The sequence below is a fragment of the Balaenoptera borealis genome (genome assembly GCF_965194805.1).
Source record: "Balaenoptera borealis genome assembly, chromosome: 13".
Lineage (NCBI taxonomy): Eukaryota > Metazoa > Chordata > Mammalia > Artiodactyla > Balaenopteridae > Balaenoptera > Balaenoptera borealis.
This window is the reverse complement of record NC_138870.1, coordinates 64158669-64176235: the sequence shown is the minus strand read 5'-3', so window position 1 is coordinate 64176235 and position 17567 is coordinate 64158669. Positions and strand designations below refer to the sequence as shown.

Genomic DNA, 17567 nt, shown 5'->3' with positions numbered 1-17567 from the left:
TCTTTGAAGATGGAGCTCTAATGCTTTTATAACTAAAAAGCATTACCGTGGTCACTCCTTGTTTTAAAAACAATCAAGAAAATAGAAATGCTCTATTTGATAAACTATTATACTAAGGAATTCTACAAACAGTAGACAGGCAGTACATGCTAACTGAATAAATGAGTCTAGCTTAAGTTTTTACAAAGCAATCATTGTTTTAGTTTCTAAAGTCAATTACACTTGAATAAAGGTTTTAGGACTCCTCCTTTAGGTAAACAACCTAAATGAGATTAGAACTAAAAGTAGCTTCACCTTTTTAATTTGTTGGGTATTGCTTAATTAGGCAATATACATACACCTAGGAAAAGACCTGGACTTTTAACCTTTATTTCAGTAGTCTGGAATCATAGCAGGAATAAATTTAGGATTACAGAGTTAGTTTTATTCGGAGATTATATACTTCCCACAGGGGAAAGAATTTAACCCATGAAACCTCTGGTATTTCTGTATCATGTCATTCTGAAGTGAAAAAAAATTACATTCAAAATCTTTTATATGTATATTATTTATTCTTTACTACTATTTTTAGGCATTGTAAGAATTATAATGAATTTTTAAATCGTTAAAAAATACTTTAAATGTCAAGTTATTTCATTCCAAATATTGGCGGGAGGGAAATTTGTACAATTATATGAACATCAGAATATTCTTCACAAGCAAAGCCTACTTAGGACATTGTTTAAGCAGCTTAAAAGTCAATGTCTATGATCAGGAAAGAGTAATGTTTATAAATTTTTACTTTGTGACAGGGACTCTCTTCAGCATGTTATATGGAATCTTTTTTTAATTCTCGTACCTATAAGGAGGATACAAATTTCCCCCATTACCCAGATAAAGAGATTGAGGCCTAAAGAGGTTACTTAAGTAATTTTTCTAGTATGGAATCAAGATTGAAACCCAGGCAGTCTGACTCAAGGTCCTACTCTACTGGTTCTAGGAACTAGACCATAAATTATAAAGCCATTTGAAAATACCCAAGGGATATTATAGGATTTGTTAAAATCGTATTGATTTGTTTCTACTTTTTTCACTTTAAATGTCCATCTTTACTTCCTAATGTTTATGCTTCTTAAAATCCATTTTATTCTTTGATCTGACAACTTAAAAAATTATTTTCCCCTGGACCTAGTAAAAATTCATTTCTCTTTTTCTTGTAAGTTTCCAGCTGTTTCTTTAGGTTTCCAGACATTTAGTATTTCTTATCTAATAGTTTCTGTGGTATGGAAATTCTGTTAAATTAAAATTTGGTCTCGTATGGGAAATTTTAGGTTTCTCTTTAATATGTGAACAATATGCAGAGATAATGCTTAATGTTAACTATAAGTTCAGTTTTCTGGTAAGGAGGTAAATTTTGTGAAAGAGGAAAGCTTTCCTCAGTACTTAACATTTGCTTTCTCAAGAAGCATGAAATTAAAGCTTGTTTGTTTTTAAAAATTATAATCCATGCCTCACTTAGATTATTACAGATAATAATGAATAATATAAAGTTGAGATCTCATAATACTGTACACCATTTATTTTGTTTATTCTGCTTTTAAGGGTCCAAAAGGTGAAGCAGTTGGATCCATAACTCAGCCCTTACCTAGCAGTTATTTGATCATCCGAGCTACTTCAGAGTCAGATGGTAAATACAAATGATGGATTGGATTTTGGTCCTTATTTTTAAGGTTCACTTAAAAATATACTATATACTTTTATAGATCTATACTCTCATAGATCACTGCATTTTCCTTTGGGAAATCTGTGTTTAGTATGGAATTTGCAGCAGAGGTATTATAATCATAAATTGCCTAGAACACTAAATATATCATCAACTTGGTTCACAAATAGGGAAATCTAATAGGAAGGAAGCATTATATAATTAAGTGATAAATTAGCAGCCTGGAGTTTTCTTCTTCATCCTTTATTGACATATTAACACCTTTTTGACTTCATTAGTATTCTCTGTGGTAACTCATTAAGTTTTGTCATTTTAGAAGTGCATTTAATACTATTTATATTTTATCATTAAATATTAACATAACACTGTATACACTATTTTGTTTTTGTTTTTTTGCATAAGACATTCAAACACAAACTTCTATTCTGTACTTTATTACTGAATACTTAATTCCTGAAACAAATATAGGGAGGGTATAATTTGTATGAAAGCAAGGTAACTTTAAAACTTTAATAATTGATAATGGATTTTTTCTTCACTTTTATGTTTTATAGTGTAGACTAGCTTAGTCTAGGGAATCATGTAACCTTCTAAACTTTACTTTCACTAGATGGTTATTTTTTAAATTAAAATATCATAGGCATGAGCTTTCATTATGAAAATGATTTATTTGGCTGATATTGCCACCATATCTTGAAACAAATGTATATGACTTTTAAAGAGCAATTAACATTTTTTTTCTGCTAGTACTGTTCTAACTTTTAATTTAAAAAAATAAAGTTATTGGGGGAGAAGGATAAATTGGGAGTTTGTGGATTGACACATACACACTATTATATTTACAATAGATAACCAACAAGGACATACTGTTGAGCACTGTTGAGCACAGGGAACTCTGCTCAATATTCTGTAATAACCTAAATGGGAAAAAAATTTTCAGAAAGAATAGATATATGTATATGTATAACTGGATCACTTTGCTGTGCACCTGAAACACAACATTGTAAATCAACTATAGTCGAATATAAATAAAAATTAAAATATATATAGTCAACCACACACACAAAAAATTAAGTTATTAATGCTTCCACTAACTAATATGGCAGTTAATAACAGTATTAGACAGGCATTTTTTTGACTTAAAATTTGTGTGCTAAACCTGGGATAGATATCCTGTCAACAACAAAATATTATTTTAGATAGTTTGTTTATAGTAGAAACATAATCCCTTAGGTATATTTCATGTACCTTTTTGGTACCTTCAGTTATTCTACATGTTAATGTTTGAAGCTTTTAAAAATAAAGTACACTTATTTTAGATTAGATGTATTTTCTAATGCACGTTAATGCTATTTATTTACCAGTGGTTTCTAGATATTTAGAATGTAAAAAGCACTTATTAAACTGAAAAATTGCATTAAGACATCCTGGCAGGATTTTATATTCTAATTAACTTTTACAGTGCATGTTTCTGAGAGAAATAATAGTATGTTTAAAAGTTAACAGTGTTAAATTAAGATGGATGCTAGTTTTTCTAGTTTCTTGAATTATACTATTTATGAATCTGTCTTCTTCTAGGAAGGTGCTGGATGGATGCTTTGGAGTTGGCTTTGAAATGTTCTAGTCTTCTGAAACGTACAATGATCAGGGAAGGAAAGGAACATGACCTGAGCATCTCATCAGAGAGCACACATGTGACTTTGTATGGCTTATTACGTGCTAACAGTCTCCACAGTGGTGATAACTTCCAGTAAGTAGATATTGCCACTAATTTGGTGATTATTTTCGAGACTATGTTATTCACTAGATTAGTTGGCAGGCCTAGAATTTTTGTATTGTATCTAGGATTGAAACTTAGCTGTCTTTAAACCCCTATGGCCTGGTTTAAAATTTGTTGAGTTGCTATGGTGAGGTGTAGAAAGTTATTTCCTTGATTCCAGCTAATATGAATTACTTGTTCTTTCCTAAATACAACCATGCTAACTACCTTGTCTTTGTGCCTGGTGTTCCCTCAATTAAGAATGACCTCTAGTCCTCCTTGCTCTTTTCTTCCGTCATACTCCTGTGTTTTCTTCAAGGCCAATCTCAATCTCAAATATCATATGCGAAGCCTTTCTTTGCCTCATAAAAATGAGATGTAATCTGTCCTTCTACTGTTGTTCTATAGCACTTTTTTGTTTTTTCTATAATGGACTTGACTTATTCTACCTGGTATTTGTGGAGTTCTCCTATTATATTGTGTTTCAAATTGGAACTGTATCCTATTTGTGGGGGATTTTTTTCCCCTGAAGCATTCATTGTAGTTAGTACTAAAAAAAATTTTCTTCAAGGAAACGAAGGTTGAGGTTCAGATCTCTTCTGTTGCTTTGCAGGAAAAATAGACTTTCCCTTTCCTCCCTGGCCTCAACCCTCAGCTTCTCTGCAGCCACTTATTTCTGTCAGCATTGAGGTTACCTTCCTCAAAGTTAGACTGCTTCTCTCCTCGCTTCCCTGTAAGCTGAGATGAACTTTTTTTTTTTTCCCTATCCTTTTGTTTGACTCTTTTTCTTTACTCGCTTTTAAAACTGCCAAAAATAAATAAACAAATAAAACCACCATTACCTTATCTTTTACATCCTTTCTTTGCAGATCTATAATCTGGAGCTTTATTTTATCCTAGTGTAGGAGTCTGAATGGGATAGGATGAGCAGGAGGGAGGTGCACCTGATATAGGAATGGGTTTTTGTTGGGGCCTTTTCCCCTGGTGTTATAGAATACCAGGTAATCCTTAAATGCTCTTATTTGGGGATCTTAAAATTCATCTGCTTCACATATTTATTCATTAAAAAATTTTGAGTCTCTTTTCTGTGTAAGATACCATACACTTTTCTTTGTAATTCACCACATTGTGAATAGGAGAATGAATCAGATATGATCCTAAATTTGAATCCAGTATAACAGTTTACTAGCTATGTAATCCTAGGGAGATGTTTTGTTTTGTTTTGCTTGAAAGTGATAAAATGCCAGGCACCTATAAATAGTAGGAGGAAAAGAATGACATAAACAACCAAAGGAGAGATGTCTTAGGGTAATATAGGATCAGGATAATTTAGAGGATGAAAACATAATATCCAGCTAGGGAATCAGGGAGAGGATCAATATAACAGATTTTACCATTAAGTAGAATCAACATATCAACACGTTCATGTGGATATATGACAGAAAATGAGCTAGGAACTGATGATGCAGAGATGAGGAAGGATGGGAGCCTACCTTCGAGACTTAGAATCTCCTTGGATGTAAGAGACAGGAAATGGGTAAAGTTAAAAAAAGATTACCAAGTTTTAAGCCTGAGTGACTGGGAAGATGATAAAAATTTTAAAAAAAAATTTTTTTAAAGGACCATATTTGGGAGATAGTATATTAAATATTGGACATGTTGAGGATGCAGTGGTCCCAGTATATATAGATGTGGTCAACCAAGCATTTAAAAACATGAATCTGAAGCTTATTCTTGCATGCGTGGGAAATCATCAAACAGAAATCATCAAATAGAAATGATGAAGTCTTGCAACTGGACTGGTTGCCAAAGGGGAGAGAGAGGATAAAACAAAATAAAAGAGAAAATAAAAACCAGATTGTGAGGGATTAAGGAGAGACTAGATGGTAAGAAAGCAAAGACAGCAATTTTAGACTACGTTTTTAAAAATATACGATTGTAAAGGAAAAAAAAGAAAAGTATTCTAAAAAATGTATTTCTGTTAGAAGTTCTCTGATTAAAATCCAAACATAAGAAGATTTTGGAAAAATAGAGACTAAAAGAGAATCAAATAGGACTACTCTGCTCTGTTAAACTTATCTCAGCATTGTTAAAATGTCAGTTATTATATATAACGGCACCAAGTATTCATTTGTAAAGTACTTTACAAATTTTTTATACCAAACGAAACCCACAGATACTTTCTTAAATGAGAAATTTCTAAAAAAATTTTTGATTCTGGAAGTGAATTTTTAAAAAGAATTGTTTCCTTTTTGTGCAGATTAGTAACCCTTGTCTTGTAAGTAAGAATAAGGTTGGGTATGGCAGCTTAACAATTTTAGGCCATAGGTTCATTTCCTTAAGCTGAAATTTCCATTTCCAGTTCTCCATGGATTTTTTTTTTCAAGGTTAAGCCTATCCAGTTTTAGTTTTTTTTTTTTTTTTTTTTCTTTTGGCTGCGTTGGGTCTTTGTTGCTGCGCGCGGGCCTTCTCTAGTTGTGGTGAGTGGGGGCTGGCTACTCTTGGTTGTGGTGCACGGGCTTCTCATTGTGGTGGCCTCTCTTGTTGCGGAGCACGGGCTCTAGACGCACAGTCTTCAGTAGTTGCAGAGCGCGGGCTCTAGGGTGCAGGCTCAGTAGTTGTGGCAGGGGCTCAGTAGTTGTGGCTCACGGGCTCTAGAATGCAGGCTCAGTAGTTGTGGCGCATAGGCTTCACTGCTCTGCAGCATGTGGGATCTTCTCGAACCAGGGATCAAACCCATGTCCCCTGCATTGACAGGCAGATTTCTAACCACTGTGCCACCAGGGAAGTCCTCAGTCCAGTATTAAATCGATATAATTACCTTATACATTTCTCCTTTTATTTTTGGACTTATTATGAGTGACTTTGGAGATCTTTACAGGTAGAAAATCATAATTAATTTGTGTTCACTTGAGAATCTAGTGGTCTTGGCTTGAAGTTTTTCTTTAGACCAGAAGTGATAGGTTGATTCAAGTGATGATGTTTGTAAAACTAAGAAAAAAATCTAGCAAGAAATAGTCTAAAATTTTGCTTTTGGAAAATTTTAGACCTAAAGGATAGAGAAGCAAAGAGCTCAGAGTGTCATCTTTTAACATTTTCCAGGTTTTAGTTTAATTTCTCTGTGCCTCCATTTATTCATCTGTGAAGTGAGAGTAATAATTTTACTTATAGGGCTATTATATGATTAAATGAGTTAAATTATATAAAACACTTAGAATGGTACCCTGCACATAGTAAATTCTCAGTAAGTGTTACGTATCCTTCTTATTTATAAATTAAATATTCTTAACCTCCTTTATCCTTCCTCCTAATAATTCTTTCTCTTAAGGTTAAATGATAGTGAAATTGAACGACAGCATTTTAAGGACCAAGATATGTATTCTGATAAATCTGATAAAGAAAATGATCAAGAGCATGATGAGTCTGACAATGAGGTGATGGGGAAAAGTGAAGAAAGTGACACAGATACATCAGAAAGGCAAGATGACTCATACATTGAACCTGAGCCGGTTGAGCCTTTAAAGGAGACTACCTACACTGAACAGAGCCATGAAGAACTCGGAGAGGTAACAGTCTGTGATTTTCAGAGATTTTGGTTTTCTAATTCTTGGAAATTTACAGATGAAATTGAAGATATTTGTATGACCTATTGCTTATTTTCCTGAAAGAGAATAGTATTTATATAATACCTATTTTATTTTAAAAGTTGCATACATATGAATATATCAAGATTTGTAAACAATTAAACACATATACTCGCACAAATACCAATATATTCTATTAAATTTAGAGTTTACATCTTCTTCAGGTTTGCTTTTGAAATAAGATACTCCTTGATGTTATTGCCAGGTACAAAGTAAATTGTAGGGAAACATGAATTTATAACTTTCTTGTTATTGCTAATGCATAGAAGTAAACATAGTATAAAATAATAGAGTATAATGTTTTTTGTAATGGATTCTTTGTATATATCATTCACTTTAGTGTCTCTTGTGACAACCCTTTTACTAAATTTTATAGGTGTTGACTTATTACCTAATGGGTTATTTTCACATTTTAAGATTGCTTGGAATAGTCTTAGAGAAAATTCATATTTTCAGTATTAGCTGTCTTATCTACATATTTATGTGTCTGAAATAAATATAGTATTTCAGTATTTTTTGTTAATTGCTAAAGGCAGGTGAGGCTTCTCAAACAGAAACTGTGTCAGAAGAAAACAAAAGCCTTATCTGGACACTACTGAAACAAGTCCGTCCTGGCATGGACCTATCCAGGGTGGTTCTGCCTACATTTATTTTGGAACCCCGTTCTTTCCTGGATAAACTTTCAGATTACTACTATCATGCAGATTTCCTATCTGAGTAAGTAAATTCTCATTTCTTAAAATAAAAGATACTTCATGGTTTTTGAGTTTTTCAGAGAGTGATTTCAGTGGTAATGCTGTACCAAAATCAGGCTCAAATGAGATACCACTCTCTCTTCTCCACCATTTCTATAGTTGACCTTAATAAGAAGCAGGTTTAATACCTTGCTGTAATGTTTCCGTTTATGAGGTCAGATGGAGAAATCACAAGCTTGAGGAAGACAGGAATTCTGCCCCTGCCTTGACAGCACTGCCATCACAGGCTCCCTGACCTGTGCGTTGACCTAACGCAGGGAGAGCTGGTTGGCATTCTTTGTTCTCCCCCCACCTAAGTGCTCCTTCAGGTCCCGTCCTGGGGCTTCTGCTTTCGTTTGTGCTTATCCTCTCTGCATGCAGTGAGGCGTGTGCAGCTTATCACAACTGGAACATCCTACTAATTGCTGGCACATGGCATAAATCCCCACTCTCATCTTTGCTTTTCTTCCTGCCAGCTGATCCTGGGAGTAATTCTGAAGAAGGCAGGCATAAAGGAGGTGGAGGAGGAGCTGCCTACCTCTTTCCCAGCAGTTTCTTGGAGAATCATACTTTTCCAGGTTTCACTTGCTGCCCCCATTCCAGCAGCAGTTTCAAGGCGCTGTGTTTTCTAAGATACTAGGTTCTGGCCCTGTGACCTGATTTTTAGATTCTGCATTCATACCTGTATTCAGTTTATTAGTTGCATTATTAGTCTACTAGTTGCATTAATGAACATTGCAAAAAAAACAAAAACAAAAAAAACAAGCTGATTCAAAGGATAATTTGTAAACTGTGGGAGAGTTTTACAAATTAAGTCATAAATGAAGTGTTAAGCTCCCTAAAATAAAAAGGGCTCTTTTTATTTTAGTGAATGAAAATAAATTCTTAGTGAATGAAAATGATCAATAACCTAATAGAAAAAGGAGTGGAGGAAATGACCAAGCAGTTTAAAAATGAAGTAATAAAAATAGTCCTTAAACGTGTAAACTTCACTTAAAATAAGAAAAGTGCAAATTCAAACCATAATAAGATCTATTTTCCATCCATCACTTTGACCAAAAATCTAAACGCTTTTATACCCCAGTTCTGTTTTATACCCCAGTTCTGCTTTCTTTTATCTATCTAGAAATTTATTTCCCTCAGAATATGAGGCAGGTTCCTATGAATCACAGTAAGATCTTGAGAGATGACCATTTTCCCAAATTGAAAGGTTACACTTCTGGCAACACACACTGTTGCCAAGGTTGTGTGGCACTCATAGACTGCTGCTGGGTCACACAAACTAGCACAGTGCATTAGAAAGGCATCTGGCAGTATCTACCAAAATTATAAATGCATTCAATCCTTTGATCCAGTAATCCTGCTTCTGGGAATATCTCCTACAGATACAACTCCACATGTACAAAATGACATATATACAAAATTGTTGCAGCAGGGTTTGGAATAGCAAAAGGTTAGATAACTCAAGTGTCCAGCCACAGTTGACTGGTTAAGTAATGTATGGTACATCCACACTAAGGAAGAACTCTATAAACTGATTTGGAGGGATCTTCAGGACTATGTGTGTGTGTGTGTGTGTAAAAAAGCAAGGTACAGAAGAATGCATTTAGTTTGTTCCCCTTTTTTTTAAGAAAAAGACTACATATTTGGGACTTCCCTGGTGGCACAGTGGTTAAGAATCCGCCTGCCAGTGCAGAGGATATGGGTTCGATCCCTGGTCCAGGAAGATCCCACATGCCCCAGAGCAACTAAGCCTGTGAGCCACAACTACTGAGCCTGCGCTCAAGAGCTCACGAGCCACAACTACTGAGCCCCCGTGCTGCAGCTACTGAAGTCCGTGTGCTTAAAGCCCGTGCTCCGCAACAAGAGAAGCCATCGCACTGAGAAGCCCACGCACCACAATGAAGACCCAACACAGCCAAAGAAAAATAAGAAAAAAAAAAGACTACATATTTATATTTGCTTCTTTATACTTCAAGAAAACTATATAAAAAGAAGCAGCTAGGGACTTCCCTGGCAGTCCAGTGGTTAATACTCTGCGCTTCCACTGCAGGGGGCGCGGGTTAGATCCCTGGTTGATCCCTGGTCGGGGCACTAAGATCCCATATGCCGCGTGGTGCGGCCAAAAAAAAAAAAAGCAGCTAAAAAAAAAAGTTACCTATGGGAGGTTAAGTAGGAAGAGTATGGAGAGATGGGGCAATAGCAAGACTGTATACTTCTTTATATTGCTTTGAGTTTTGAACTGTGCATTCTACAGACATGTAAAACTGTAAATAAATTGTGTAGTAAGAGAATTTAAACCAAGAAGAGAGCAATCAGAGGAATGTTAACTCCCGAAAAGTTCAGTATTTTCAACTTGGCACAGTTGTCAGCAAGCCTAGGCCTAGCCTCTTCCGTCTCACACTTCATCTTCAAAAATCACCACATTGGACCTTCAGACGTGCTTGAAGAGAGTAATATAAATAAATTGCCATATATACATATATATATATATATATATATATATATATATACATACATACATATATATATACACATATATACATATATATATATATATATAAACTTCTCAGAATTCACCTGAAAAACACAATCAGTGTTTTGCAATGTTCATAGCATTAGCAGAAGGGCAAGGGGACAGGTGAGTCATGGCTTTTGAAAATGCCTCTTTTCAAATGAAAATTATTCTTTGATTATCTGTTATATTGGTACAATTCACTCTGGAAAATCAGTTGGTAGCACATAGGGGAGGTTGAAGGCTAAAGGTGGGGTTAAAAATGGGGAGAAAAGTAACCAGATTATGAAAAATGATTCTTGCAAACTGATTTATATGGTTGTTTTTGCCATCTGTTTTGAAAATGAATTATGCTTTCCAATCATATCTCATATTCAATTGTTGACTTGATTAATATGAGGGAGAATTTGTGATATATTCTGTAAAATTTTTGCATATATCATTTTGTTTTTTAGGGCTGCTCTTGAAGAAAATCCTTATTTCCGTTTGAAGAAAGTAGTAAAATGGTATTTGTCAGGATTCTATAAAAAGCCAAAGGTAATGTTTGTTTTACTTTCTATAGCCTTACATGTGTTCTTTATTCTTTATGTTATCTTTAGATTATTTATTAATAATTGCATTGCAGGGCCTCTTTCAGTTAGCAGAATTGCAAAATACTTGGTTATTTAGACCTGTATTATGATTGAAGTCATTTAATTTTATTTCATGTCACTACTGGGAAATTTTATAAGGATAGTTCGCAGATGATACAGTTAAGCCTATCTTGACTGGTTTAAGTTAGTACTTTGAATCTTCCATATTTATAATTTGAAACTTGTATGTTTTTTACTAGGGACTGAAGAAACCTTATAATCCTATACTTGGTGAGACTTTCCGTTGTTTGTGGATTCATCCCAGAACAAACAGCAAAACTTTTTATATTGCTGAACAGGTATTAGAAATGCATGTTATAGAAATAAAACTGATTTGGAAGTTATTCAGATTTTTTTATAGAAAATATTAACTCAGTAAACTCACTGTTGATTATAACCTTTCTTATTAGTGAACATTTGGTAAGATTTTAACCTCTTAGTACTGACTACTACTAAACACCATACTCTTAAGTTACATACTCTCTTACAGTCATGGAATCCTACGATAAAAAATAAATCTTTATTTTTCTTGCTCTGCCCCCGCTCCTTTTTTTGGACCAGATACTTCAGTGGTTCCCCAGTTCCTAAATCAAATTTACACCCATTTCTCTGACATTCAGGGTCCTCCATATCTTTCTAAATTTATCTCAAATTACATGCCTTTTTAAGCCCTCCACAGTCGTCAAATCTGTGCATTCACGATTAGATAACCTGATATTGCACTTTTTGCCTCATTATTTTTAAATTTAATTCTCCCACCCTATTATTTCTTCCCAGCTATTCTTCATCTAAACAAATCCTGACCTGCTTACCTTTCATATACAGAGTGTAAGGAGGATGAGAAGACTATGTGTTATTTGAAAAACCTTCCTCTTCCCAAGAGATTTTGATATACTCCTCAGATTGAAACCACTTATCTGTATTAATTTTTTTTAATTAATGATTATCTGTCTTGTATTTTAGTTCACTATAATTCTTCACTAAGTTGAGAAGCTTGAGAAGCGTTTGATTTTAGTTTTGTCTCATTTCAGAAAACACGATGTATACATTTTGCAATATTAATTATTAAAATATTTGTTAAAGCTTTTGTTAGTTTCCTACAGTCTATTCAGTAATCTACATGAAGAATAGCCACTGTATTAGTTATTCATTGCTATATAACAAATTCAAAACTTAATGGCTTAAGACAAAAACATTTATTACCTCATGCAGTGATGTTCAGGAATCTGAGAACTGTTTAGCTGGGTGGTCTGGCTCGGGATCTCTCCTGAGGTTGAGGTCAAGATGTCAGCCAGCTTTGCAATCATCTGAAGGCTTACCTGGGCTGGAGGATTCTGCTTCCAAGCTCATCACATGACTTTTGACAAGAGAACTCAGTTCCTTGTCACATGGGCCTCTCCATAGAGTTGTTCGTAACATGGAAGCTGGCCTTTCAGAGCTAATGATCTTTGAGAGAGAGACACACACACACCAAGGTACATGCTGCATTATAACCTAATTTCAGAAGTGATATACTATTACTTCCACACAAACTAACTTTGGTACAGTGTAAGAGAAGCTCACCTTACGGTGTGAATACCAGGAGGTAGGTTTCCTTGAGATACATCTTGGAGATTGGTTACTACAATCATCAATATTTAATTTTACTACTTACCATATGTTTCTTTTAATTCATTATTAGAGTATGCTTTTAAGACTTGAACTTTTGATAATATCACAATAATATGCTTATATTATTATATTTTAATGTATTTTTCCTGTATTCAATAGGTGTCCCATCATCCACCAATATCTGCCTTTTATGTTAGTAACCGAAAAGATGGATTTTGCCTTAGTGGTAGTATCCTGGCTAAGTCCAAGTTCTATGGTGAGTTTACCCATGTCTCAATCTATATGCTTTTCTGGGAGGTAATATTTCCTGGTGAGCTTTTATACAGACAATGTCTTGGGCTGTTTTCAGCAAGGAATTTATATGTAATTTTATCATTTTTACTTGGATAATGACCTTCCTTTTCCTTTTGTTTTTCTTTGCTCATTCATAAATAGAGGTATGACTCATGTTATGTAAGTGTTCATCACGTATGTGTAAATTTACCACAAACACCACTTATCAAAATACAGAATAATGATTGCCCACTACAGCTAACCATTTTAGGCCGTAATTTTTTTTTTTTTTTTTTTTTTGCCTTTAGCTCTTCTAAGGTTTTTAGTTTCATCTCAAAGTACCTAAGGGCTTGATCTTTTTATTTAGTCTTTGAAAAGAGGAGAAAGAATCCAAATACAGTTAGAATACTTAGTCCAGGGTCAATCAGTAATGATATTTAACCTTGGATCAAGTAACATACTAACAAAAACTTTTTTAAGTACAAGGGAAAATAAATATGTACAGTAGGAAACCTTAATCTAAAATCTGTGACAATTCAAACAAACAAATCATCCCTTGATGCTTGCTTTGTTTGGGTTTTGGTTTTGATTTTTTTGCCTAGTTTTATATTTTGCTTGTTTCAGAGGGTGATCATTTTCTTCTGAAGGTTACGTATATTTGGGTTATTCCCTCTCTACTGAACCCTCCATCCCTCCATGCCCCTACCCTCACTATAGTTTAAATGGCTTTTGTGAATGTGTGTTCTACCCTTGTAGAATTTTTATTGAATACCAGGTACATAGCTCACTTTCTGCGATTACTTCAGCAGCTGGCCTTCTTTTTTCTATGTTATAGTACATACAGTTGTGTATATCAGAACTATCTGTTCCTTTATAATTTGAAAGAATTTACTAAATTCAAACTTTGTAGGGACAATTTTTTGGTAACTTCCTCATTTCTTCTTTGGTTATTGACTTGCCCATATAGAAACTTCTTGCTAGGAGAGTTTGATAGTTTATATTGTTTTAGGAATTAGTTCATTTTCTTGAATCTAAATTAAGTTAAATTTAATGACATCTGGGTAGAGTATATTCCTCTTAAGTAGTCTCTTGACATTTTTTTGATGTACTAAATTATCAGCTTTTCCTTTGATGGTTTTTACTTTTGATGTCACGATTAGAAAACCCTTTCTCACTTCAGCTTATATAATAATTCGCTTACATGTTCTCATATTTTTATGCTTTCACTGCTCTTTAGTTTGCCTGAAATTTATTTCTTTGTATATAGTGTGTATGAAGTGAAGCAAGATCACAACTTTCTCTTCCCAAAAGCCAATAAATTTTCTCAGTATTTGGTTTATTTATCACTGGTTTTTAATGCCATTATTTTCTATCTCAAGGGCTATCTTCTCAGATCTATGGATCTGTTTTTTCTTGTACCACTAGTCTTTGCCCTAAGAACCATTCATTTTTAAATGGCTTTCTGATATTCTGCAAAGCAAATAAAATATAGGTACTTAGTCACTTTGCTATGGGTTGAATAAGTTATCATCATTTGGGAGAACTGCTCTTGTTTTTCAAACAGTATGCATAAACCATCAATTTCATAATCAGAGTATCAGTTAAAATTTTGGAATCCTGAATCCCAATATTGACTTACCAAATCAAAATCACTGGGCTCAAGTATATACTTTTTTTATATAAATTTATTTATATTATTTATTTTATTTTTGGTTGCGTTGGGTCTTTGCTGCTGCGCGTGGGCTTTTCTCTAGTTGTGGCGAGCGGGGGCTACCCTTTGTTGTGGCGCGTGGGCTTCTCACTGTGGTGGCCTCTCTTGTTGCATAGCACAGACTCTAGGCACACGGGCTTCAGTAGTTGTGGCATACGGGCTCAGTAGTTGTGGCTCGTGGGCTCTAGAGCGCAGGCTCAGTAGTTGTGGTGCATGGGCTTAGTTGCTCTGCGGTATGTGGGATCTTCCCGGACCAGGGCTTGAACCCCTGTCCCCTGCATTGGCAGGCAGATTCTTAACCACTGCGCCACCAGAGAAGCCCAAGAATATACATTTTTACGATCTCCTCAGGTAATTCTAATGTGCACTAAAATTTGAAATGGCTTATGATATAATGTTAAGTGAAAAGCAGAGTACATATATGCTCTGAGTCTACTCTGCTTTAAAACATGTATACATCCATATATAGGAAAAAAAGATGCAAGGAATTATATCAAGATTTCATGATTAACCTGAATGATGGAATTATGGGTAATTATCGTTGGATTTTTCAACTTTCCCACAAAGAGCAAGTATTTCCTTTAAAATAAGAGAACATTCAGTTATTTTAAGATATAGTATGGTTATGAATACTATATAATAAGAGAGAAATGATTTTATGGTATACCAATACATGTATAAAGTTGGATACAAAAATCTATGTGGTTTTATGTTAAAAATGTATGTGGACAACAATGTCTGAATAAGGTCCTACTAGACCAGTCCTTCTCCTCTAGACATCTGGCCCTAATACAGAAAGCAGCTATTAATACGTGAAAACATTAAAGAGAGAACAATTGCAGGCCAATTCAGTGGGAAGTCCACAGTCATAGAACAGAAATTACAGAATGAATCCTCGTTTCCATGACTTTCAGCCTCAGGTCAGGTACAGTTAGCAGGGTAAACTGGTAGAAACATTGCAGCCTTTCTGACCTGGGGAACCAAACACTAAATTTGGAGAAACTGTGGCCACTAGACAGAGAACAGGAACCTGAAAAGGAAAAGAGCCAGAGAGGGGATCCCAAATTCTCTCTGCCTACCTCTCTGGCTAAATCCAGAACAAAACTGCCACCCAAAAAAACCCCAAAGTTCGTAATTTGAGTCCAACTGAATAATTGCATGGTAAGACAAAAGAACAACTTTCATTGGAGAAAAATAATAGAATTCAGAGTCTCTACAACTCAACATTTATAATGTCCAGAATCAAATCCAAAATTACCTAACTTAAAGACCCAGGAAAATGGAACATATTCTCAAAGGAAAAGAAAATCAACTGAGACAAACCCCAGGATATACTGTTGGAAGTAGCACACAAGGATTTTTAAGTGGCTAAAATAAGTGCCCTTAAATAAGTAAAAGAAAATACGGTCACAGTGAATGAAAAAATTGTACAGCTTAGAAGAAAAGTAGAAATAGATATATTTCAAAAATTAAATAGAAATTCTAGAACTGAAAAATTCAGTATTTTAAATTAAAAATTCATAGAGTGAACTTTACAGCAGAATGGAGATGATAGAGAAGAAAATAAGTGAACTTGTAAATAGATAAATAGAAATCCAATGTGGAAAACACAGAGAAAAATGATTTTAAAAGATGAACAGAGCCTCAGATATCTGTTGTATAATATCACATGGTCTAACACATGTGTTACTGGAGTCCCAGAAGGGGAGAGAACATGGAACAGGAAAAAAATGAGTTGATGATGCTCAACATCACTAATCGTTAGAGAAATGCAAATCAAAACTACAATGAGGTATCACCTCACACCGGTCAGAATAGCCATCATCAAAAAATCTACAGACAATAAATGCTGGAGAGGGTGTGGAGAAAGGGAACCCTCTTGCACTGTTGGTGGGAATGTAAATTGATACAGCCACTATGGAGAACAGTATGGAGGTTCCTTAAAAAACTAAAAACAGAACTACCGTACAACCCAGCAATCCCACTACTGATCATATACCCTGAGAAAACCGTAATTCAAAAAGAGTCATGTACCACAATGTTCATTGCAGCTCTATTTACAATAGCCAGGACATGGAACAACCTAAGTGTCCATCGACAGATGAATGGATAAAGAAGATGTGGCACATGTATACAATGGAATATTACTCCACCATAAAAAGAAATGAAATTGAGTTATTTGTAATGAGATGGATGGACCTAGAGTCTGTCATACAGAGTGAAGTAAGTCAGAAAGAGAACAACAAATACCGTATGGTAACACACACATATGGAATCTAAACTAGGGGCAGAACAGGAATAAAGACGCAGACGTAGAGAATGGACTTGAGGACACGGGGAGGGGGAAGGGTAAGCTGGGACGAAGTGAGAGAGTGGCATGGACATATATACACTACCAAATGTAAAATAGATAGCTAGTGGGAAGCAGCCGCATAGCACAGGGAGATCAGCTCTGTGCTTTGTGACCACCTAGAGGGGTGGGATAAGGAGGGTGGGAAGGAGATGCAACAGGGAGGAGATATGGGGATATATGTATATGTATAGCTGATTCACTTTGTTATAAAGCAGACACTAACACTCCATTGTAAAGCAATTATACTCCAATAAAGATGTTAAAAAAAAAAATGAGTTGATGCAAAAGTTTTCCAAATTTAACGAAAGGTATAAATTTACACATTCAAGATGCTCAAAGAATACCAAGCAGAATAAACATTAAGATGGCTAAACCAATGCATGCAGGATCTTGGTTCCCCAACCAGGGATCGAGCCCATGCCCCCTGTAGTGGAAGTGCAGTGTTAACCACTGGACCACCAGGGAAGTTCCCAACTCCCACTTCTTTAACTTCAAGTTCTAGAAAACTGGTGGTGTGGGAATCCACCAATGTCCTACAGAAGGCAATACAGGGAATTTCCTGGCAGTCTAGTGGTTAGGAAAAAAAAAATGGCTAAGCCAAGACACAATGTACTCAAACTATTTAAAGCCAAA

The 17567-nt window shown here is 34.9% G+C and overlaps 1 protein-coding gene across 15 annotated transcripts in view; it reads left to right on the top strand.

Moving 5' to 3' along the window:
• Positions 1-17567, top strand: part of OSBPL8 (oxysterol binding protein like 8) — a 197144-nt gene that overhangs the window by 145999 nt on the left and 33578 nt on the right. For all 15 annotated transcript variants that reach the window (XM_082351586.1, XM_082351590.1, XM_082351585.1 and 12 more), the window contains 7 exons: positions 1582-1666; positions 3281-3452; positions 6790-7027; positions 7638-7822; positions 10810-10891; positions 11187-11285; positions 12757-12853. In XM_082351586.1, coding sequence (XP_082207712.1) covers positions 1582-1666; positions 3281-3452; positions 6790-7027; positions 7638-7822; positions 10810-10891; positions 11187-11285; positions 12757-12853 — 958 coding nt within the window. The remainder of the gene's footprint in view (positions 1-1581; positions 1667-3280; positions 3453-6789; positions 7028-7637; positions 7823-10809; positions 10892-11186; positions 11286-12756; positions 12854-17567) is intronic.